General features: G+C 37.7%; 2 protein-coding genes across 4 annotated transcripts in view; one reads left to right on the top strand and one right to left on the bottom strand.

Moving 5' to 3' along the window:
- The window catches only part of LOC149309922 (RUN domain-containing protein 3B), a 42,511-nt gene extending 39,085 nt beyond the window's left edge, over positions 1-3,426 (top strand). Inside the window, exon 11 of one of the 2 annotated variants that reach the window (XM_089533288.1) lies at positions 1,351-3,426. In XM_089533288.1, the coding sequence (XP_089389414.1) occupies positions 1,351-1,496 (146 nt within the window). In that variant the 3' untranslated portion in view covers positions 1,497-3,426. The remainder of the gene's footprint in view (positions 1-1,350) is intronic. The other variant, XM_089533289.1, reaches the window with a different exon arrangement.
- A 2,660-nt stretch (positions 3,427-6,086) lies between these two features.
- Positions 6,087-23,402, bottom strand: LOC149309921 (mitochondrial glutathione transporter SLC25A40-like). 2 transcript variants are annotated; one of them, XM_089533287.1, is made up of 11 exons: positions 23,287-23,402; positions 21,689-21,748; positions 20,146-20,252; positions 18,862-18,929; positions 15,586-15,710; positions 13,043-13,216; positions 12,132-12,241; positions 11,259-11,337; positions 10,537-10,614; positions 6,915-6,995; positions 6,087-6,246 (listed from the first exon to the last, which is right to left on the bottom strand). In XM_089533287.1, the coding sequence occupies exons 1-11, from the start codon at positions 23,381-23,383 to the stop codon at positions 6,233-6,235; spliced, it is 993 nt and encodes a 330-aa protein (XP_089389413.1). In that variant the 5' UTR covers positions 23,384-23,402; the 3' UTR covers positions 6,087-6,232. The 2 variants fall into 2 exon arrangements, with proteins under 2 accessions (XP_089389413.1, XP_089389411.1); XM_089533285.1 differs by lacking the exon at positions 6,087-6,246 and having other exon boundaries at positions 6,627-6,995.
- Positions 23,403-25,125: the final 1,723 nt, after the last annotated feature.

Here is a 25,125-nt window from a genome sequence, read left to right as displayed (position 1 = left end):
ATCAACTTTTGATACAACCAGGCCCCACATAACGCCTTTGGTGCCATACGGATCTGACCAGGCTCCATCTAGAGTCTCTAAGAAGAGCAAGTAACTTTCAGATGATTTTTGTGGGTTTTTCAGGCTTTGTGGCCATGTTCTGGAAAAGTTTATTCCTGACATTTTGCCTGCATCTGTGGCTACATGGAGAAAGAACATTAAGGTTCTTCTAGGATTGATGGCTTGGGCAATGGTAACCTCCTTTCCCCAGCTTCGAAAGTGATCTCTTCAGGCCTCTACTGTCTCTATTTCCTCCGACTGGGGTTCATCGGTCCCTACTCTGAAGGACATCTCTGTAGAATCTATTCCTAGGTTTTTTCGTTCTCCATTCTAAAATTCAAGAAAACTGTATTGACGGATGAATACATCCTTGGCTAGGGAACCCAGATGGGAACCCTATCTATCAAGGGGTCTTGGTCTTCTCAAGAGAAGAGGCATCACATCAATTTTCTTGAATTACTTATGGTGTTCAGAGCCATTGACTCTCTCATCACAAAATGTCAGGTCACAACAGACAACACAATGGTCTTTTATTTAAACAAGTAGGGAGACAACAACTCACACAGACATTACTTGATTTCACTATCAATTTCTGGGACTGGTGCATTTTGAGGGACAGATTCAGTATTGCAGTTTACTATCTCGTCATTCTACCAGACTATGAGTTCTCATTCCACAAGAATGTCACCACTTAATCTTCATTCTTAGCTGGTGTGCTCATTCAAACTGTTATACATGAGTATGGTATTCTCAAACATTCTTCCTGAGGGTTAGTGCTATGGCTACCACCAAAAAACTACTCACCTGTGCACTGTTGTTATGCAAGGCTGTGTGTGAATTCAGATATCCACTTGAAGACTCACAGGTAAGCTGCCTGTTCTTACTTACTTTGTACTAATTCCTCTCCTTCTAATCTGTATGTGTCAACAATGTATAATAAGGTGTTTGTACATTCTTTCATGTTTATTCTACAGTGTCCAAAAATTAATGTATGGCTTGAGTTAGCAAATTGAAGGAATAAGCTCTGTAACCCAAAGCAACTACTGCATCTACTGAAGATGGTGGAGAAACCTACTCCCCAGTTCTTTAGCTGAGTTACTGCTGAACAAGTCACTGATGAAAGCAAGGGTAAACATATTCCTACACATCAGCATCAATCACAGTGGCTTGAGATAGGAGTAGCTCAGCTAAAGGGTCTGGATGTGAGAAGAACCAGGTGATGTTACTGTTTAATGCCCATTTACTTGACACACCTGATGGACCTATTATTAGGATTAAATTCTGCTATAATTTAATGTTTTTTTTAAATAGGAAAAGAAGATACTCCTTCATTACTTGGCCTCTGTGGCTCTTTAACTTCAGTAGCAAGCTACAAATCTCTAACAAGTTTGAAATCAAGTGAATATCTTGCAAGCCCCACGACAGAGATGACAAGTCCTGGACTAACTCCTTCTTGAGCAGATCTGTGCAGAGAAGACCATTTGTTTTTGAACTCAGTTGGCATGCCTGGGTTTATCAACTGTCAAGGCTCATAGAAAGTCAACCTGCTTTAACAAGAATGCTACCTGTCTTTTTCTTCTTCTTTTTTTACAATTGTCTTGAAAAAGGACATTCTTAGGTATGCATTTGTTGACTGCTTAACAATATCTAGTCTCTTGTTGAATGTACAGTTAAGGTTAAGAATCCCCATATGCAAAGGCAGAAGGGATTAAGTTCTGGAATTTGTCTTTTGTGCAAGACTCATTGATATCCAAAGTACTTTACTGTACTTTTTTAGATAGGCTAATCTTGTCAAGGATAACTTGAAAATGGGTAGGTAAGTAAACAAATTTTTGAATTTATTGTAAAAAGCCAAATATTGTACTATTATGATGAATTCAAAATTAACTACTTAGATGGTCATATTTTCCATTATACTGTAGAGCACAGTTTTAATTTGTTCAGGTTTCTGAATTATTGTCTACTTTCATCAGCATTGTACACGTATTCAGCATTTTGATGCATAAGCTCTATGCAGGCATTTTCATGAACTGGTGGCAGGGATGTGAGCAAACATATAAGCCTAGCCTTCAAAGGTCATTGTGCTCTCAACAGCTTCACAGACCTTCATGTTGTAAGTGTGAAGTTGTACTGTATATAGGACTCTGAAATTGTATTACATATTTATCTGATAAGGCCAGGTTGTGTCACTGAAGCTCTGTAACTGTGTTCAACTGAATGCAGTTATGGGGTTATATACAGACCTGCACTGGGCTATAGTGAACTAACTTTAAGTTTTCAAAAGGGAGAAATTCAGAGATGGCTTCCATATTACTGAGTTCAAGGTAGAGCTTAATTTAAAGGTTTGAGTTGTTTCCTGAGAAAAGACATTCGATCTATATAGGTTCTTGTATGAGTACATATCTCTGAATAGAAAACATTACAATGGCCTTTTGTGTATAAGTTTTTGTTAAAACATTTTGCAGTTTTTTTGTTCAGACCTATTTGTTCTATTTGCTTTGTAGGGGAAAAATCATGTGCAATTAGTCAGGTTACAGTAAGCTGTTTTACAAGTTCTGCAGTTTAATTTTTGAAGTGCAATCATCTCAAACTACTAGCTTCCTAGCATTACTGTAAATGGTTATTTGTAGTAACCACTGGTAAGTTTGTGTGGAAGCGTTGATACACACAGGGACTCTTGAACAGATGACTCTGAGGAAATACTTTATTGTGCCAAAGAAGTTTTATACTTTGTTTACTAGTGTGCAGCAACATGTGGGAATCTAAAAATACACCTACCTTTCAGATTGGTCAGTGTAATCACATATCATTTTTCCATGCAGAGATGTGTCTCTTGTGAGACATGTTATAAAATTTGATTTGGATTAGCAAGAAACAAACCATGTTGATAAATTTACCATTATACATATATGCTGCATTAAATTTTGAAACAAGACAGCACTCTTGCTCTGCCAGAATGTATAAGCTGGCTGCCCGATATAAGTAATTTAATAGTAAATAAGTAAAAAATAAAAACATTAAAAAACATGAAATAAAACTGATTTGTGCAGCTAGGTTTCCAGAAGTGTATACAGGAACATTAGCAGGCTCATGTGAAAACTTTCTTGGGCCAAAATGATTGCTTTATTATTGATGGGTTGGCAAAGCTGGGATGAAAGTCTTTTGGAGAACATTTGTAAACTCTAGAATGTGTGTGTGTGTGAAACCAGGTGATTGGATACTTGTGCATGAAAAAGTTTGCTGTCATTTTGAAATCTGGCTAAACTGAATTCAAAAGGCAAATTGTGCAAATTTATTGCCCTGCTATATCAAATATTGCATGTGCATTAAAACATTTTGTAACATTACTGCTGTAGTTGTACTTTTTACTGATGGCAAGTACATTACCTGTTTGTATTTATTAAACCAAGAGGCACTCAAGTGTTTTGCATTAGATGTCTGCCAGAATAGTTGTATGGTTTCATACCAGCAGTAATTCAATGTTCAGGATAATTTGCTCTTTTAAAGAGTAGTTTCCTTCATCTTATCATTAGTCATTCTAAACTTGTCTTAAGTGTTACATTTTTAATTTGCTGTATTTTTTCATCCATGTACAGGGAGATACATAGTTCTGTAGAGTTGCCTGTGGCCTGAAATTTTTATTCTATACCAAGGCTAACAACTTGTGGCTTCTAGAGATTGCTGGACTGCAACTCCCATCAGTCCTAACCAGTATGAGCAATGCTGAGGGATTATGGGAGTTCAAGCCCACCAATATTTAGAGAACTACAAATTTTTCATCCTTAATTTAAACCTTAACAGTGAGAGAATCAATGGATGAAGAAAAAGAGAAGGAGACAAGGGATGAAGGTCAATAAATGTACACTTATTCCCCATCCTTAACTGAAACAAAGGGGCTACATTTGAATAGAGATGTTGATCAAGTAGCTCTCTAGCTGTTGGGTAGAAACTCCCATAAGCATGTTACAAGTCTGACCTGACCAGGTCTGTTTATAGTTCATAATCTAAGTGGCCATATGCCATCCCTGGGCTATAATTTAAAGCGGTGTGTGTGTGTGTCCCAACCCGGGGTGCCCACACCCCCAGGGTTTGTGAAATGGAATTTCAGGGGGTGTGAGAAAAAGTGGCTTGTGTCCTTGAGTGACAAGTCATCACTCATATGCACTGAGTTAAAAGCTTAATTTTTAAAGTTCAGTTTGTTCACCCACAGTACTGTATGTAGTTCAATTTGTTGTTCAAGAATTAGAAATTAGATTTCTTCTTCTTCAAATGTGATATTTTTGTTGGTGTTGTGGGCATTAAAAAAAATTCCTAGGGGCATGGGGCATAAAAGAAGGTTGGGAACCATCGTTTTAAAGAGAAAAGGTGGTGAAATGTAAATAACATGGACAGGTAACTCTTCGATAACAGATTTCCTTGCATTGGCTTTGCAGCTTCAAGTACTATAGTAGCAGAAAGGAAAGGGTAAGAATCATCCATCCACTTTTCTTCACTGCTGTAACCACTGAAAGTGGTTTACTGGCAGAAAAATTATTACTTGTTGGCTAAACTAGAAAACATAAGGACAGAATCACCGACATGTTCAGATTATAGTTCTGCTGGCTGTGATGTATCTACACACTGGAATTAAAGAGCTGCTATTAAAATAATGAGAAAACTGCTGCTAGGCAGAAATTAACCCAATCATACTGACACACTACTATTGGCCTAATATGTAACAGCACTTGAGCTTCCTGTGGTAACTTAAAAGAGTAATTTATTATGCCATCAGCTTTTTGAGACAATGGCCCATTTCATTAGATGTAGTCGAAGGCTTTCACGGCCAGCATCCATAGTTTTTTGGGCTATGAGGCCATGTTCTAGAAGAGTATTCCTGATGTTTCACCAGCAGCTGTGGCTGGCATCTTTAGAGAATGCTGGCATGGAAGAGAGTGGGGTATATATATTGTTGGCTGAGAGGAAGACAAATAATAACCCAAAGGGAAGGTATTTTTACCATACATCAAAGGAGTCACAGACAGAATAGGAAAACTGGTGAGGAAACCCAACCTCATACTGTGCAGCTGCGGACAAGTCTACATAGGGATCACCAAACACAGTGTTCAAACATGAATCAAGAAACATGAAAGACACTGCAGACTGGGTCAGCCAGAAAAAACAGCAGTAGCAGAACACATTATAAACCATCCTGGGCATAAAATGCTGTTTGAAAACACTGAAATTCTGGTCCATGCCAACTATCAGGTCAGAATGCACAGGGAAGCCATTGAAATCCACAAACACCTGGACAACTTCAATAGGAAAGAAATCCTTAAAGTAAAGTTTGGCTACCAGTCCTAAAAAACACCAAAATCAAGACCCAGCAGATGCAGATGAAAACTACCCAGCGTGAGGGGGGTTTCCCAGCAGACAATGGGTCATTAATTAAATAGACACTCTGTAGACCTTGCCATTCAAAAGCAGAACAATACACAGATTAACATGTAAATGACTTCCTCTCAACCAACAGTGTACTGTATATACCCCAGGTCAGCATTCTCTGAAGATGCCAGCCATAGCTTCTGGTGAAACATCAGGAATAAACTCTTCTAGAACATGTCCTCATAGTAAAAACAAAACAAAAAACTACACCAAAAATATGGGATATTATCCACTAAATATCTAAATAAGGCTTTAATTTTTTTCCTTCAACAGTCTTAACATGACCACCCCTCTGTTATCCAATTTCCTTTTGGCTTTAGTAAACAGACAGATTCATCACAGATTTAAATGCAAATGGTTCTTCAATCCCAACTCACTTTTTAAATAAAAACAGCAGTGCTTTATTACTGACACAGTCCTACCTTGATAAATATAAATATTCATATAATAATATAATATTCAAGTAACTTCTATATGTGGAAAAAAATGTTACACATGTTCAACCTCTGTTATCCAATTTCCTTTTGGCTTTAGTAAACAGACAGATTCATCACAGATTTAAATGCAAATGGTTCTTCAATCCCAACTCACTTTTTTAATAAAAACAGCAGTGCTTTATTACTGACACGGTCCTACCTTGATAAATATAAATATTCATATAATAACATAATATTCAAGTAACTTCTATATGTGGAAAAAAATGTTACACATGTTCAACCATGGCTGTGCACATAGATTTATCAAGTGAGGTCAGAAGCTCCTTTGCCAAGAATCACCAAGCAGGCCCTAATAAAAGCACATGTACAGTTAGAGGTAATGTATGTATAAATTCACCACACATTTAGTTGTACCTGTATTCGATATAGATATTTCTTTAAAGCAGAAGTGGATATGCTAAATGCAGCTGAGTTACACTCTGTTTCTATGTATAGTACAGTACGCCCACTCCATACATGGGCACGCCATACACAGCTTCCGGTTTACATGGAAGCCGTGCTGCAATACTCTCAATGGTGTGTGGCTGCCGCACATGAGCACCATACCACCGCATGCACAAGCCTTATTCCCTATAATGGGGCTCGAGCATAGGTGGAATTCGCCTTATGCGGGGAGCGGGTCTGGAACAGATCCTCCGCGTAAGGCGAGGTTCCATTTTACTATTAATAACACTGAATGGCTACAAAAAGGGAGATAAATTTTCCAGTTTTTCTCTAGTACTTTCTGTTCATTCTGCATACCTAAACACAGAACTTTTGGGGCTGCAGAACCGGGTGAAATCTTAACGCTTACAAGAACTGACTGGAAGTTGGATGATACGCACAGGACTTATGAGCTGTACTTTAAGATGCAATGCTTTTATGGACCAAGCTATGTCCCTCTAATCACCACTACCACTTTCAATCTACAGAAACAGCATTAATGGTTCTTCATGTCTTTGTTTTTATTTAACTTACGAAAGAAAGATTTTCCATATTCATATGTACTGATCATTATAGCGCAGGCAGGTGCGATTTTGGTCAGCCTTGGAATAATACCTACAGAAAGACAAAATAAACCTGTCCAAGTACATCATACTACAAGAAAACTGGTTCAAAGTGTGTAACTGATGTAAATTGATGAGTAGTAAGGAAGATTACACACACACACAGAGTCCGCCCCCCCCCCCCATACCCAGGGGACCCATTCTGGACCACCACCACCCCCCGTGTATGGGGAAAAGAGTGTAGAAAATGGGGCATGTGCTTGCGGCGCCATGCGCAGTGCAGGTATGCACCCCATTATTTCTGCTGGGGATTGCCTTCTGTGTAAGCTCAAAGCCATGGAAGGCAAGCCCGCCTATGGGGAGGGCTGATTGTATATGTTTACATTTTGGTGTGAATAATGTAATAAAGATGGATTTGTTATGGTTCCTAATCTGATAATGTACATTATAAATGGGGGAATGGTTTGACTGCTGAGGTCACACTGCCACAAAACAAATTGAGATTCCTCAGTTATACAATCCTGTCCAGCAAGAACGTATTCCCCAAAAGATTCAGTATCTAATTTATAGAACCCATCTGTATTCTTTAGGATTTTTACATGCTTTCAGTAACAGTTCATGAAGTGTTCTGCAGGCATACTCCCAAGTGAGTGCACACAGGATTACATTCTAGAGATCTGCATTCTCACAATTAAAATACTCTAAATAGGGATAATAGCAATCTCTTAACTTAGTTTATGGAGATAACAACATTCCTATTCCAATTGGAAGAGACTGCAATCGTAACTGGGATCAATGACAAACCTCAGTGGAGATTATGGACAAACTGATAGTCGATATAGGGGGCAGAGATAGCAAAGATGGTTGAGCAATTGGTGCACTGGCAGAGGTGAAATACAAATCCAGTTGGGTGAGTTAGGGGTGAAACAGACGGGCCAAATGAAGCAGCTTCTTGCTCCTTTGGAGGCAGGCCAAATATTTGACACATGCCTCCAAACCAGTCAGAAGCCAGAACAAAAATAAACTGTGATAATCCAACTCCTGGCAGTGCTGGTCAGCCCCTGCCTCCATAACCCACTTCTGGACAGAGCGTACTCAAGTCGCTCTTTTGTGTCCATTTGTTCCGGGCCTTAGAAGACCATTGGTACCTAGCACGGTCCCGACAACGGGAGCCATGTAAAGAACAGAAGATATATGGTTCACAGTTGTGATACCAATCATGATAAGAAGGTGAGTATGAAAGATAAGAATGAAGAGGATCGTGCCAGTGGTGTGCTGTCTTTCATGTTAGGAGACAGATTTATAAGGAGAGTCCTCATGTACTGCAAGTCTTGATGCAAAAAAAGAACTAGCACAGGGATGTGGGATGCACACAATGATATGGAGACCTTTCTTGGATCAGAAAATATGAGAGATAACAAGGTGATCTATAGAAGGAGGAAGGCAAACTGGTAGGAGAGGAACAGTCATAGTGCATAGATGGAGAATGATGCAAAAGTAAATCCAAGGTAAGCATTTCCTCAGTCTCTTGCAGAGAGAGATGCTGCAAGGTGGATATTGTCCATACTATGAGTTGTATTATACTATGAGTTTGTAGTAGTACTGAGCTTAATATGGTGATACTGTTCCTGGTCATCAATACTGAGACTGATAGAACAGTGGGATCAAATACATAAAAACAAAGACAGTATTGAAGCAGGATATATATTTGCAAAAGCTTCAGAATGAGGTAAGTGTAGGTTTAGTCTGTGTCTGACTTTATTTGTGGAATCTTTCCCCCCACCTAATAATAATAATAATAATAATAATAATAATAATTTATACCGCTTTTCCAAAAGATCAAAGCGGTGTACACGAAATTTAAAACCAGTTACAAACACATCATAAAATAGATAAAACCAATAACACAATACAATATACAAATCTAAAACAATCATTCAAAAGGGTGAGCCAGGAAGTTGGTGGGATCAAAGTACACTAGTTCATTTTCCAGAGGGGAAGGCTTGACAGAAGAGGAAAGCTTTTAGCCTCTTTTTGAATGTTTCTAGAGGGGTGATCAGGCGGAGTTCCTCGGGAAGACTGTTCCAGATTTTTGGGGCTGCTACTGAGAAGGCCCTCTGGGATGCAGTAGTGTATTTAGATGATGGAATTTCTAGCAAGTTCTTCCTGGTTGTTCTAAGTGTGTGTGGGGGGGGTCAGATTCATCAAATGGAGTAGCAGACTGAGTCCTAAATGCGGCATGTTTAGCACAATCTACCTTTCTGACCAGAGGCAGGTGAAGCAAGAAATAGTTCCCTTGCTACTGGCACAGCAGCAGTCAACAATAGTGGCTTACAGAGGGAGCTGAATTCAAATCCATTGGTACCAAGGTGGCCGGTACTGAGATGAAGTCTGTTGGTACACAGAAGAACAGTCCAACATGGGTGTTGACCAAAACAGAAAGGCAGCCATAGATGATTTACAGACCTTACTCTTCCCAGAGACAGGCTTAGCCACTGATGTAGAGGAAGAATAGAGGGTCTTGTTAGAAGTCACTTGCTACCTGGAAAGGTTCTGCTTCCCGGTACTGCAATTTAAGATGAGAAGCTCAGTTGTGTAGAGTTTGGGATGTGAAACTGCAGGCAGAGGGAACACTGCTATATGATATGCACTTCTCCAAGACAGAAAATAAATTGGGAGTAACCACTGGACAGAAAAAACTTTGTTCCACAAGAAATACAAAGTTTGATGAGAGGAGTACAGGCCTTGAAAGGAGAAAGGGTGGGGCAGGCCAAAGCCTTTAGAAAAAGCAGATTTTTTTTCTTATTAAAAACAGGAGAAAATGTAACTATAGAACAGAAGAGAAAATTATATGAAAAAAGGAATTGGAAGAAGTAGATAACAGAAGAAATAAGAGAAGGAGATAGTACTGAGAAACACTCTGGCAATGTTACTCTTGAGGCAAATGGTGAACAACTGAAAATAAACTGGGGAGTCATAAGGAAGAGGGTGGTGTTCCCACCAAAAGCTACTCAGTTCTGGAACTTTCTGGTTATAACTCAGTATAGGCACAGAAACACTTTGTGTGAGGCACAGAGACCACATAGAACAAACTGCAGAAACCGTTGTAGATTATGGGGCCAGTCATTCACCCTGCTTGTTGCCAAGGGATTCTCCACAGACAACAGAACAGACTGATGAAGCAGTTCTTGCACCTGATCTCTTACTAGTATCTTATCTTCATGTTTTATCTTGAACTCCAAACTTTCAAGAATTTTAAGAGAAAATAGTGAAGTGAAAGGAATTATTTAATGAAATCAAGAGACATGCTACCAGTTAGCAAGATAGGATGGAAAAAAACTGAGGCGGGGAAACGGGTCAACAGGCAAACTGCCACTAACCATATAACCATATAACTACTGCCTTTGATGCTGAAGTAAAGAATACAATTCATATGACAGTCTATTGTTTCTCTGTTCCATCCAGGGAATTAAGCAAGAGATACTATTGTACTGACAGAAATGGCTCATTGACCAATCTTTTTAAAAGACCCCACAAAGTCATGGATAGCAACTCAAAATAGTTATTATATCTCTATGGAATCACTTATTTACCAGTAAACAATCCAGTAAATCCATGTTCAGCAACAATTCTCTTCATTATTTCCCAAACTGATGAACTTTTCTGTGATGCTGAGTAAAAAATAATGAATAAATATATAAATACCTAGTCAGTCAATTAAATTCCATTACATTTCTGTCTAGCTCTCTGTTGGTAAATTTTGCTACCAATCCCATGTCCCAACACAGTGTATTGATCTCACAAGTAGCACACAAAGGAACCACCTCAAGCAGATCTTAATCCCCAGGCAGGCATGTATGGAGAGAGGTATTCCCTCATGTATCAAGGTCCCAAACTGTTTAGAACTTTAAATGTCCATCACAAGCGCTTTGAATTCAGACCAGTAACATATTGTCTATCAGTATAGTTTTTAAAAGATTGTCATTACATGCTGCTTATATGAAATCAGTCAAATTTTGACTGAAGGGCCACATGTCCCAAGTTGTGTTTTGCCATTTTATAGGTAATAACTACCTCTGAAATGACAGTAGCTAATGTGCAATTGCTTCAGAAATAGCTAAATTATATATAGGTAGGCAGACATATTCTGTGACTTCCAAATAACATTTAATAGCAATTTTTGTTGAGCATATTGCAGTTGCCTATCTATGAAATTACAAAGATATGAATGATGACCAGATAGGAAGGTCACTCTTGAATATTGTACTAGATGGGATGTGGAACAAAAATACTTGGTGAATTATAAAGAACTTACAGTGTGAGATAAAATGCCAAAGTTCAGTCTGCTTGTGTGTTTTGACTACATCAAAAGGTAAAGTTAATGTCGCAGCAATCTAGAAGAAACAATTTTTTGAAATGTTATAATAGCCACATGCAAATAGCTAGAAACCAAATTTTCAGTATAGGAATAAAGCAAGGAGTCGGTATGCTCTCACTGGCAACAATAAAGTTACATTATCAACATCTAAGAACTAGTGTGGTGTAGTGGTTTCAGTGTTGGAGTCCAAGGTTCAAATCTTTGCTTGGCCATGGAAACCCACAGGGTGACCTTAGGTAAGTCGCACTCTCTCAGCTTCAGAGGAAGGCAATGACAAACCCACTATGAACAAACCTTGTCAGGAAAATCCCATGTTAGGGTCGCCATAAATCAGAAATGCTTTGAAGGCACACAACAACAACAATTAACAATAATCTCATGTATCCTAGTTTCCACAATCTAGCAAATAGCCCATAAATATTCAAGTTCACATTACCATACTGACCTGTAAATAAGTCAACCTGGGATTTTTTTGGGGGGGGGGGTGTTTCAAATTTTGGGCATAAGTTTTTAGACATATAGATAAATATATATGGTAGTTGTGATTCTTACAGAAACACCTGAATAGGGTTATAATATATTTACCAGGATTATTACATCCAATCCAAGGAAATTTTGTTACATATAAATCCCACTTAGAATTAAATGCTTAATGATATGTTTAGATTCTGTTAATTTAGTGTGGGAACTAAACAACATTAATTTTATCAAACTTCTTCATCTCTCAATATCTTGATTTTCCACTTGGGTAAATATATGTACAGAGTTATATTTATTAAATTAACTGTTAGCAACAAGAATTGAACTTACAGAACCAGCTGCTGCTCCTGATGAGAAGGTAATAAGGATAGTTGGCTCATGTATTCCTGATTTCTTGCACAATGCCCTCTTGAAATATTCATAGTTACACCAGTAGAGGGCTAAAGGTACACATTGTAAATCAAATATAACAGTTAGAGAGAATCTCAGCTGTAACAGAACTAAGAGATACTCCATGTTTCTACAGTGATGCTTCCTCAAAGCAACATGTCATATTGAAGATACACTCATGGAATATTTTTTTATGGTCAAATATTTAGAAATACCACCTGACCATGGTCAAATATTTCAGGAACCCCATATCTTTGTTAATTAGGGCATCAGTTAAAGAGGAAACCTAACAGTAAAGCAAACACTTTTCTATTTGCTGTAGTTGCAGGCATCGCTGAGCAGGAAGAGGACATGATCCCCACAGGACTTAGGACTGCTCATGAATCCATTTTGCCTACTGTATTGGTGCCATTGTAAAACACATTTAATGCTTCTGTTTCAGAACTAGCTGCAGGACACAGGTTTTAGAAAACACTGGCTGAAATCCAGTTGCTAATCCTAACTATGGCAGTCCCACTGAATTGATGAATGGGAAGTCCTGTAAATCTAATTGATTCCACTCTGTTAGGAATGGCAAATTAATTTCGGTATTTGTATTTTAAAAGTTTTTTTTAAAGTTTCACTCAGTGTTTCAGTCATGGAGGAGAGGAATCCACCACACCACCCACCAACAGTCCCATAATGGTGATACACATGACACATTCCACACATACAAAACTGTCTTATGCTGGGTTTCTACATTTATTTCTTCTAAATCCCTTCTTGGTAAAATCTGCACCCGAAGAGAAGCTTCAATAACCTATATATAAATAACAAACAGGCAATTCTAACTGGTTCAAAACATATCATACCTGAGAATGGCACATCTCTAAGCACAGTGGGTCCCCATCCTTTCCAGAGTGAAATCCAGCCATTTTGGGCCACACTGGTACTAATGCAAGCATATAGCTTTTTATAACTCAACCGCCGAGACTGCATTGTGGTTCTAACCATTTCAACTGGACTTATTACAGTGGCTGAACATACTACAATTGACAGACAAAAAACAAACAAACAAACAAACAAACAAACACACGCTCAAATAGATTGCTTAACAGAACATTTTCCCAAAGCAGGATTTTTATGAACTGAGACATGATTTGCATTTTATATTTTTTCCACACTTGTTTTTCCAGTACAGTAAATTACTATAAAATACAAGAATTAACTTTATCATACAGACAGCTATTTAACCAAGGGCAACAGAGTTCTAATTCATCTTTCAGGTAATAAGTCCGGATATCAGAAGGTATCACTTGTAACACACATTTTAAACATCTATACCAATCTTTAATGTGACTTTTTAAAAGAAAAAAAAACCTTTATTCTTTTGTTGTATTCCTGATGCATATATGGTTTGTAAAAAAAAAAAAAAGGAATCATTCATCTTCATGCCTTTTCTTCCCACTGACAGTGATATAATGGTTTTTATAGTGCCAGGGCATCATCTGGATTGGCTGATCTTCCCCATTTCAAAGGAAGATTTTTTAATCAATAAAGTTTGCCCGGAGCAACCCTTAGTATGTGAGAGCAACTTCTACAAACAAGTCTCAAGACGCAGCCAAAAGAGAGGTAAAGGGGAAAAAACACAATAATCTGGAATTTAACAATCCAATAGGGATCAACCAGAATGCTCAGAGAGACTCATGTAGGAGAAAAGCAAGTTAGCCAAACTACTGCTGCACTCAAAGAGGGATAGGACTTCACAGCTGTATCATGTTAAATTTCAATTAACCAATTAGAAAAACAGGTTTCACCAGTCACCTCTGTAGAAAAAATATTCATTGTTTTCTGTAATGGAATGGTATGAATGACAAAAGGAACTATAACAGAATGACCTGCTTGCAGCATCTTATCTTCCTATGATGGAATTCCCCCTTTTATTCATGTTTTATCCCAGGACTAGTTCCAATCAGTCCCAAAATAATTTGGAGCCACCAAAGATGGTGTAAAGTTGTACTTTTGCCCTAGAATCTGCCTGTAATGTTCTGAGCCAAATCAGACTATGTACTAATATGGAACAACTTCAGGACTCTGAGAACTGGTGTAAGGACTGGTCCAGTGTTTCTTGATTTGGATGAGGGTAAGGCAATAAAGTCAGCCTAGTATAGTGGTTTGGGCACTGAACTAGGATTCTGGAGACCGGGTTCAAATCCCCGCTTGGCCATGGAAACCTACTGGACAAGCCACACTCTCTCAGCCTCAGAGGAATGCAATGGCATATCTCTTCTGAAGAAATTTCAGAAATTGCTGAAAGTTCCAAAGGCGAGATATGTATCTACCTTGCAAAGGGCTTTCTCTACCTCTGCCCCTAGGAACTGGAACATTCTTCCCGAGGAGCTCCGCTCCACCCCCTCCCTAGACCTCTTTAAAAAGAGACTTAAGACCTTTCTGTTTGAGCAAGCTTTCCCTGATGTCTCTAACAACGCCTGACTACCCTCCCCATATGAATGTATTATCGTCCACACTTGCTAGTTGGATTTGTTATATTGTGTATACTGTGATGGTTTTATCGGTATTTTGTAATGTTTTATTGAAGTTTTATTTGTATTGCAATTTTTATTCCCATGTTTTCTTGTTATTGCAATTCGTGTTGTACACCACTTTGATCATTTGGAAAAGCGGTTAACAAATAAAACTTATTATTATTATTATTATTATTATTATTATTATTAAATCTTTTAAAGAAAATCCTGTAATAGATTTGCCATAGTGTTGCTATAATTTGAAAATGACTTGAAGACACACAACTGCAACAAGGTAACAGACATTATCATAACATTAGCCTGGTAAGAGAACTTCTGGGAATTCTGTCCCTCAAACAGGGGTTGCTTGCATTTTTGTTGGTGGTGTACAAGTGAGAGAGAGCATGTTGAGTAAGCATCTGCCTAAGAAATGCTTCACAGGGCTGTCTTGTTCACCAGATGACTATGACATCTACCTGTCACAGTCAGAGGACCATGGCACCTCCCATTATTCAGTGGTTAGGGTGCAGGATGTAAGGTGGATGGCCCTACTTGAAGTTCTGCTGCTGGAGAGCTTAGTTTCTGAAGCTTTTTTATTGTGATCTATGGCAGGGAGACAGACACTTGCACAAGAAGCTCTGATGACTTCAGAACCATTGTTAAAATACCCAAAAGGGTCACACCAGATGAAAATCTTATGTGTTTAGATCTAAGGAGCAGGAAAACAATTACACTTCTCAAATCTGTAGCCCAAGGCAGGATACAAATTAAATAATAATAAAAAAATGTAATTCTTGTTACAATTAAGGTGAATTATTCTATATATTCTCTTAAACCACATAAAAATAAAGCTTAACAGAAAACATGAGGTTAGAGACTATTTGACTCACATCTGGCTATGCCACCTGCAGTCAGTGAAATATAGCCATTATCTTCTCCAAATTTAGAAATGATAGCATCGCGCAGTTGATCATAGCAGGTAAAATAAATTACTGTTGTTGGAACTGAAACTGCTCTAAATAAAAGTAGAATAGAGTCGTCAATCACTTAATTAATTGCTACAATTCACCATACCTCAATGGCAACAGGAATATACTTTTTGTATATAGAATGCCCCAGGTTCAATCCCCAGCACATCCAGTCAAAAAGATCATGTGGCCTAAATTGAGAATCAAGTAGCCCTTCAGGTGTTGTTGAATTGCAACTCCCAGCATTCCTCACCACTGGCTATGCTGGTTGGGGTTGATAGTAATAGCAGTCCAGCAGCATCTAGGGGACAGCATGATTCCACTTTTGACGTAGAGGTGATAAAAGTTTATGAGGGGATATAAATCCACACCCATGAGTCATTAACAATGCAGAATTAATGTGTGTTTTTTAAAGGTAGCAATATTGCATTTTTTTCTAGCACTCAAAAATGCAGTTTTCTCCCACATAATTTACCAGTAACGAGTGTGACGCTAAATACTTGATGTTATAATGGGATAGTGCATGTAACAACAGGCATAATCAAAGTCCACCCTGTAGCATTTTCTACTAATAACTTTTAGAAATCTCTTAAAAGGTGAACATGGCCATAAGAAACTTAAATATGAGTATTTTTGAATACCAACAACTTTATTCACTTCTCATAGTTCAGTGTTCCAGAGGTCAGAATAGGATAGCCAGAGTGGAAGAGTACAGCCAGCTTGGGAGTAGATGAAGACATGACTCACGGAAGCAAATTATTGGCAGGTCTCTGTTTGAAGATTGAGGATTCCGCTGCTATGTAACAGTCGTTTTCTCCAATCCAGCATAGCTAACAATCCTGGGGCTACATCCAGGGAACAAAGATTCCTCCTCTAACAAATACTCATTAAAGTATCCACTACTGTCAAAAGCCCAGATAGCACTGGAGTTTCCTGTGACAACGAGGAGGCCTGCAGATAGAGGTCCATGCAATCTCAAACAGTCCCTTGGCCATCCTCCAAAAGAGTTGGGGATTAGTCACTTAGCGGCTCTACAGACCACCCCTAAGTGGCGATGTGACGCCGACCCTTTCCTGACCGGATCGGGGCCATAGCAACTTCACACTGTGGCCCCGATCCAGCCTTTAGAGTGCGAAAAAAGAGCTGCAAAAAGCATCTTCTTTTTGTGCCCTCCAAAGGGCACCATAGTCGCTGCCGCGCAGCTGTATAGCACCCCTTTGGCACTGTGTCATTTGGAGCAGTGCATGGCGCCTTGGCGCGAAGTCAGGGGGGTGCATCATCAGGATGCTGCACCCCAACTCCGCCCACAGGCCGGCCTTTTGGACCAATCTGTATAGGGCCTCAATAAGTAAAACAAACAAACAAACAAACAAAAAACCCTCTCCCAAGTATCATGAGTTTTAAAGTTTTCCCTTCAATAAAACTACTTACATAAACTGAGAATCTAGCTCCTTTAGCCTTCCTGAGAATGAGAGTTGATACTTGTCATGAGTGACCATTCTAGGAAGGCTGAAGGAGCAATCCACCCCCATTGTGGTTGTAAAATAAATAAATAAATAAATAAAGTAAGGAAAGAAAATATCTGTTAGTTTCTAACATTTAAACTTAATTATGAATGACTTTATCATGTGCACCTTGCAAGGCTATGTAACAAAACTGAAAAACAGGGAGAAGGAAGCAATAGATAAAACAATTTAAAATTTAGTTCTGCTTGAACAGCTAGCATGAGGGATTAATTCCGTTTTTGTTTGTTTGTCTGTTTGAGTGGTGGGGGGTTGCACTGTAGGAGGCACCTGCTTCTAGTCCTTTCATTCCACTAAACCCTTTTCAATAGTGTTTACCAAGTTTGCTCTGTACTTTTGTTCAGCCTCCCAATGCTTTAACCATAGAGACCAACAGTATCAGTAATTGCCCATGCTATAAAGGCTGTGGCATCATATTCTGCATCAGTTACATATTGAAGAACTTGTTTTAACTTTGCACTTTGTGCTAACCGAGCACTTACATCTTCTGAATTTGGAATCTCTTGAACTCACAATATATTTGCCCTGGCAAAACACTAAACTTGCCACAGACTCTCTAAGGGACAATGTTGAAATTTCATGAGACCTTCTCAAAGCTGAATCAATTCTCCTTTCATCCACAACCTTCAGTAACGTATCACCATCATGTTGGATGATTGCATTAGAAATTAAAAGCAGATACATAGCTTTCTTATCAAAGGTATATAAGTTTTTGCTATAACCTAGCAATCTTTTAGAGCTGACTCCCATCCTGATTCAATAAATTCAGTTAACAAGTCTGGCATAAGAATTTCCAAGGACTTTGAAGTAATTTTCTGCAACACTGATGCTACACTAGTATCTTTCCTCTTTTCTGCACTCCCACTCTGATCTGGAACTTCCAGACCTAAGGTGACTAATACTTTCCTAATTAGACCTTTATACTTATCCACCTCAAATAATCTAGATTTAATTCTATTCTTCATCTCTTCACTGCCAAATCTGTAATCTCCTTAATATTTCCTTCAACGTTTGACAGTGAAGGGCAAACACATCTGGTCAGTACAGCAGGATAATAAAAACTTACAGAGAAGGGAATGTGGCTTAATTGTTATAACTGAAAAGAACATGAGTTCCTGCCGTCCAGTTGGCACATGCGGAATAATCCAATCATAGTGGATTGTTCCTCCATGCCATTCTGTGAATAAAGTTCTCCTTTTCCAGTGGGATATTCTGTAAGGATATGGGACAGAATCTTTTCAGCTGTGATAACCAGACCGTGGAATGCTCTCCTCCAGTAGTGCCAATTATATCTTCTTTCCAGCACTAAGTAGACACATGGCTTTATACTAAAGTCTTTGAGGCCTGAGTTATTCCAGAATACACATGCCCAAGATTTTAAACTATTTCAACCTATTTAGTTTGTTTGAACATTACTTAATAAGTTTTTAGTTTGTTTAAATTATTTTTATCACAACATCCAGTCACAACGTCCAGCACCTGAACAACTCCAACTGAATCTGATGACAAGCAGAAATAGAGGTGCGTGTCAACAGTATGCTGTGTACAACACAGGTCTATGTCAACACTTGGTGGTGATGAGTGGCAATAGTATTTCTTTTTCAAGGCTTCAGTCTGTTATAACTAGTGTTGCTGTCTTTATAGTAATAGTACTATACAAGACCACTGCACTTACAGTGATGGAGGCAATCCACTCCACAGTGATTTCATCCCCTCTCTTTGAGTAATTTTCACAAAAGCATCCTAAAAGGCAAAATATGGAAACAAAAATAGTTATACATTCCTATAAATCTCATCCAATGGTCTGGAAGCTAAAAAGTGATTGTTTAAAAACAGCACAAAATATTACTCTGAAGTAATATTTCACACAAAAATACTATACTGTAGTCTTCCAAACACACATTCTCTCTCTCTCTCGTTTGAATGACCTTAAAATAAAATCCTTCTCACTTCAAACAGTAACTTACTAAATGAATCACATGTATGGAGAGTGGTCGTTCCTCCACATTTGTGGGTTAAGCATTTGATGATTTGCAGATTACTATATTTGCTGCCACTATCACTGCTGCCCTATACACGACTGAAGAAAAATATGTTCTCTCTAGGTATTTCTAGGCCCTCCAGCTTAATTCTATGGTCAACTTCCACCAGAGGTTCACCACAGAATCACACTGGAGGATTTAGAAATGCCTACTGAAGTGTTTTCCGAGGTACAAATAAATAAATAAAAATAGCACACTATATTCATGGTTTTTCCACTTTTGCAGGGATCCTGCACTCCCAATCCCCATGAGAGCTGAGGGCCAATTGTATAAGTATCACACTGTAACAGTAACATGAAAGGACAACCATCCTGATGTTTTAAAAAATTGGGACACATGATTGCCCCTTCATGTGAATATGCATTGCTCCGGTTTAATCTAATACTCACATGATCAGTCATGACCAGTCATGTCCAATCAATCAATCAATCAATCAATCAATCTCCAAAATCCATCTTGGGAATGCGTTTAATGAGGCTATACTGTGGCGTGATTTTTGGACATCCCTGATTCTTCCTCCCTCCTCTAAATTTTGTTCAATTTAGTCTGATCAATGATTTGGGAGAATAAGAAAGCTTTCAAACTGCAGTAGAATTTCATTTGGTCTTAATAAATGTATTATTGCCTCATTGTGGACTTTGTTTCTTGTTCCTAATCACAGTAATTCCTTTTGCTGGTCCTATTATCTTTTAAAATATATGCCTGCTTTATTTCAAGAGGCTTTCTGAGCTGCATGAATGCATTTAAAACACAAATGAACTCAATTTTTTTTCAAGAATAATGAGAATGATTAGTGCTTCTGTCTTAATACAAACTACAGTGAATCTATATAATGGCATTGTAAAATAAAATTGGACAATAGTCTATTGAGATTTATGAGTAAGTACTGTTTGGACTGAATAAGCTTTTCTCTTTACCATCATGCCATTGAAACGGCCAGGTGTCTTACGCCAGGTTTTGCCATTTCCGTTTTCATACAGATAAACATGATCAGTCAGGCCATCAGAATCCAAAAATGATTTTCCTGTAAAGAAAGGTGAACAATAAATCTGTTATCCCTCTAAAGATGGGTGGATGAAACATGGAATGAAGCGTACTTACTGTAGGCTGGGAGGTGATGAAAGAACCTGTGTGCTATATACTGTATTACCTACATAACTCATACACTGATATTTTGAATGCCCTACATTGTAGGGCCTACAGAATTTAGTTGTGAGAGAGTTACAGACACCTCTGGCAAAAATAGTAATGAACAAGTTTAATTTTCTATGTATTTTTGTTTCTTTAGGTTCTAAAAAAGCTATATCTTCCTCTTCTTAACTAACAATGGGGCTCTCCAGACCGCCTGAAAAGTTATCCTCTGGAGGGACATCGCAACAGCCAAACAACGTGGCGTCCCTCTGCCCCAAAAAGAACCTGGAAAAACTGGGTTCTTCTTGGGATGTTGCGTGGATGTCAGGAGTGTGCCATTGGCGCACTCCTGACGTAAGCAACATGCGGTAACGTCTATATGTTGCACATCGCTTACATCACGATGGTGCCCCCGGTGTGGATGGGAGACCGCTATTATGCCACCGCCATGCTGTGCTAGGGTTAGGGAGCATGTGGTTGGTGCGCGCTCCCTAACCCTAGAATTGCCACCAGGACGACGCTTCCTGCTGGTATGTAACAGGCCAGTGTTTCTCATACCTGCAAATACAATAGTAATCAGATAAATTATTACTAATAATGATTTTAAAAACTATAAGCTCTAGAAGGAAAATCAATTCATTCGAGATGTAGTGCTCGAGAAAAGCACTGGGGACCCTGTGGACAGCCAAAAAGAGAAACAACTGAGTCCTACAGCAGATCAAGCCAGAAATCTCCCTGGAAGCCAAGGTCCAAAACACACTGCAGAAATAATCCAGTTTGATACCACTTTAACTGCCCTGGCCCAACACTATGGAATTCTGGGAACTGTAGTTTTGTGAGACATTTAGTCTACTCAGTCAGAGAGTTCTGGTGCCACAATAAACTACAATTCTCAGGATTCCATAGCACTGAGCCAGAGCTGTTAAAGTGGTCTCAAACTGGATTATTTCTGCAGTATGTTTTGGACCCATGGTGACAAAACTGAGGCTGTTGTATTCTGGACACGTCATGAGAATCATAGAATCATAGAGTTGGAAGAGACCACAGGAGGGAAGCAGAAAGAGAAAAAGGCTGCATGCTAGATGGATGGACTCTATTAAGGAGGTCACAGGTATGAATTTGCAGGAACTAAGCAGAATGGTGAAGAACAGGGAGTCTTGGAGATGTGTCATCTACAGGGTTGCTATGGTCAAGATCAACTCAACATCACATGCATTTCAGAGTTCTCTGAAAACAATGCTATAGTTCCTTTTACACTAACACATATTAGCAAAACACACAGAAGAATAGGCACCTTTCCCCACATACTCCAAATGTACAGCTGCATACCTTTGAGAGATGGATTGCTCTGGACTTGCAGTCGAACTTTGACAACATCTAGAGGTGTCACTAAGGCAAACAAACAAACATATGGAAAACATCCTAAATGTGGTTAATGGTTTCAAAAATAAAACTAAATAAAAGAACAGAAGGCAAGACTTATATACTCGCCTATAAGTCGAGAAATGTATGCCCCAAAATTGATCCTAAATTTCTGGGTTGACTTATATACGGGTCAATAACTAGTACTACACAGAAAGGTCCTAAAACAAGCAAGCCTGAGGGCCAACTCTTCCTGTCTTGAGGCACTCTGTGCGTGTGTGTGTGTGTAAAAGAGGTTCCCAGTTTGATTTGCAAGGCTTCTCTTCCCATGGAAAAAACTGGACACCACTTGCTTCCCTCCTCAGTCCAATTTGCAAGCCTCCTCTTCCCATGGAAACAAACACCGTATTTAACACCACTTGCTTCCCTCCCCAGTCTGATTTGCAAGGCTTCTTTCCTCATGGAAGAAACTCCCCATTTAACACCACTTGCATCTCTTCTCAATCCGATGCTAAAACCTCTCCTCCAGCTCCTGGGGATCGGTGTTAGGTGGGTTGAGAGAGGTCCAGAGGAGGAGAAGGAGGGACGGAAGTGGTATTTTCCCTTTTCCATCCTTCATTATAGCCCCCTAAGTTTTACCCTCAACTTATTCATGGGTCATATCAAAATCCATGATTTTGACCCTGAAACGTTCCCTTGACTTATATGTGAAGTTGACTTGTACACAAGTATATACGGGAGATCTAATGTGGTTACATTAAGGGGATACATTTCAATGGAACCTGAAAAACCTCTTGATTTTAAGAACAGGTTGACAGTGGGACTTAAAAAAAAGACTATCCTTTGCTCATGATTGTCAAGCTTTCTGGGGATGTTCCATTCTGCATTTCCTACACCAAACAGGGGATTAGAAGAGATGGCCTATAAGGCCTCTCTCTAATGCTACGATTCTATATATAGTATCAGTTACACTATAAAAAGGCTTTAGCCTTATTATGAAAACACAATTACCAGTTTGTTAGAAATCAGAAGGCAAATGGATTAAGACATAAATATACTACATTTTCTAAACTATTCATTTTTAAGCTTGTATCAAGATAACTTGAAAGTTTTATTTATTTTTTATTTGACTTTAAGAGGATTGACTTTTCACTTGATTTAAAGAGGTTTCATTGATATTAACAATACACAAAGTGAGAAGCCCCACAGAGAATGGATTAATATTTTGCAAATCTCTGCAAATTTATTATTCTTCATACTTACTGGTGTTAAAAAAATCAGGCTAATTCAGTATTTATACAGTATTACTTGATGCCCACTCTGAATTTTTTTTTCCTGTAATGGAACTTGTGGCAGCCAGAAAACAGACATGTAAATTCAAGTAGCACACAGCATTAATGCATTAGTATTATTATCTGTATGGATTAGGGAGAATGGTCCACAAGAGATGAGATGGCCACAGAAATCTGAATATAGACCATGATGCCAGTGTTAATGCAGCAGCCAAAAAAAAAAAAAAAGACTAGTAATGAAAGATATGGCTGCAGGGGTATACCAGTACTTACCCAAAACCGATGTAATAACAGCACCACAACAGGAACAGAATGCTTGCTGAGATGGTGTAATTGTATATAATCCATTTTCTTTACCTTCAGAAGCCATAATTTACTCCTTGAGAAACATAACCTGTTCAAAAAGAAATATGTGTGAAAAAATATCTACATGAAGAAAAATCTGAACAAATATACGCACACACAGTACACACACACACACACACACATATGCACAAAAATATATATGAAATATATGTATATATATATACACACACTTCCTCTCACTCAAGGTTTTTGGTTTAGCACTCATTCAGGCTTATTTGAAGGGGGGGGGGGGGAGGGACATCTATTAATTGTATGAATCTGGGTTACTTTCTCATCCCAATGAAAATTTCAATCTATTATACAACAGAAAAACAATGCCCCATGGCTATAAGAGTATTAATGGACCAAGAATCAAAAGTATTCCACAACATCCAGAGGTTTTACAAATTCCAGAATTCTACAACACCAAGCCATGGCAGTTCTAGTGGTGTCAAACTGGATTATTTCTGCAGTGTGGAGGCACCCACAGTCCATCTACCTGAGGAAAGTTACCTGCCCAGGTGAGAGAGGTCCAAAACATACTGCAAAAATAATCCAGTTTGAAATTGCACTGGCTCAGTGCTAGGGAATCCTGGGAACTGTTGCTTATTGTGGCACCAGAGAGCTCTCTGATGGAGGCCAAAGGTCCCACAAAACTACAGTCCCCAGAATCCCATAACATTGACCCATGGCAGTCAAAGAAGTCTCAAACGGGATTATTTCTGCAGTGTGTTTGGTACCTAAATGCCTCACAAAACTACACTCCCCAGAATTCCCAATTTCTCATTTGATATTTATTTTAATCTGTTGTTTGTATATTTTTGTTGAATGATATTGTATATTAATTTTATATTATATCCCATTTTCTGGAATGTATGCCACTGGCAGGTCCATTTTATTCTATTCTATGTACAGCACTGTGTAAAACCTATAGTGCTTTATAAATAAATTTAATAATAATAATAATAATTTGTATTATAGTTCATTTTGTAGAATGTACACCACTAGCAGGTCCATTTTATTTTATTTTAATCTCTTTTATGCACAGTGCTGTGTAAAACCTACAGCGCTTTATAAATAAAGTTTAATAATAATAATAATAATAATAATAAATGTTGTATTTAATTTAATAATAATAAATTTAATTTAATAAATAACAATAAACAATAAATAATAAAATAAATAATAATAAATGATTAAATTTTAATACTAATAATATTTTGCATTTATTTTATATAATAATAATAGAATAATAAATAAATAATAAAGTATTAATGTATAATATTATTAAATAAAGTTTAATAATAATAATAACTGTTGTATTTAATAATCGATCTGTAGGGAGAGGTGGGATATTTATAAATAAAAGTATTGTTATTATTATTATTATTAATAACAATAATAATAATAAATTTAATCTAATAAATAATAATAATACATTTTGTAATTTACTAATATGTAATAAATTTACTAAATAATAATAATAAATAATAATTATAAATTATTAATTTTAATAATGATAATTTTTGTATTTAATTTACTAATATGTAATAATAAATTTAATTTAATAAATAATAATAAATAATTAATGTTTAATAATAATAATTTTGTATTTAATTTAATAATAATAAATTTAATATAATAATAATAATAATAATAATAATAATAAATTTTCTATTCAAATGCCAATTCCATTTTCTAGAATGTACCCATTTTATTGTATTCCAGCGCTTATAAATAAAGGGTTTTTTTGTAATTTATGGTTTC

Source organism: Sceloporus occidentalis, unplaced genomic scaffold, assembly GCF_023333645.1.
Source record: "Sceloporus occidentalis isolate IW3139 unplaced genomic scaffold, rSceOcc1.0.p SCAF_7, whole genome shotgun sequence".
In the NCBI taxonomy this organism is placed as follows: Eukaryota; Metazoa; Chordata; class Lepidosauria; order Squamata; family Phrynosomatidae; genus Sceloporus; species Sceloporus occidentalis.
The sequence above is the reverse complement of the archived record's forward strand: the minus strand, read 5'-3'. Positions and strand labels throughout refer to the sequence as shown.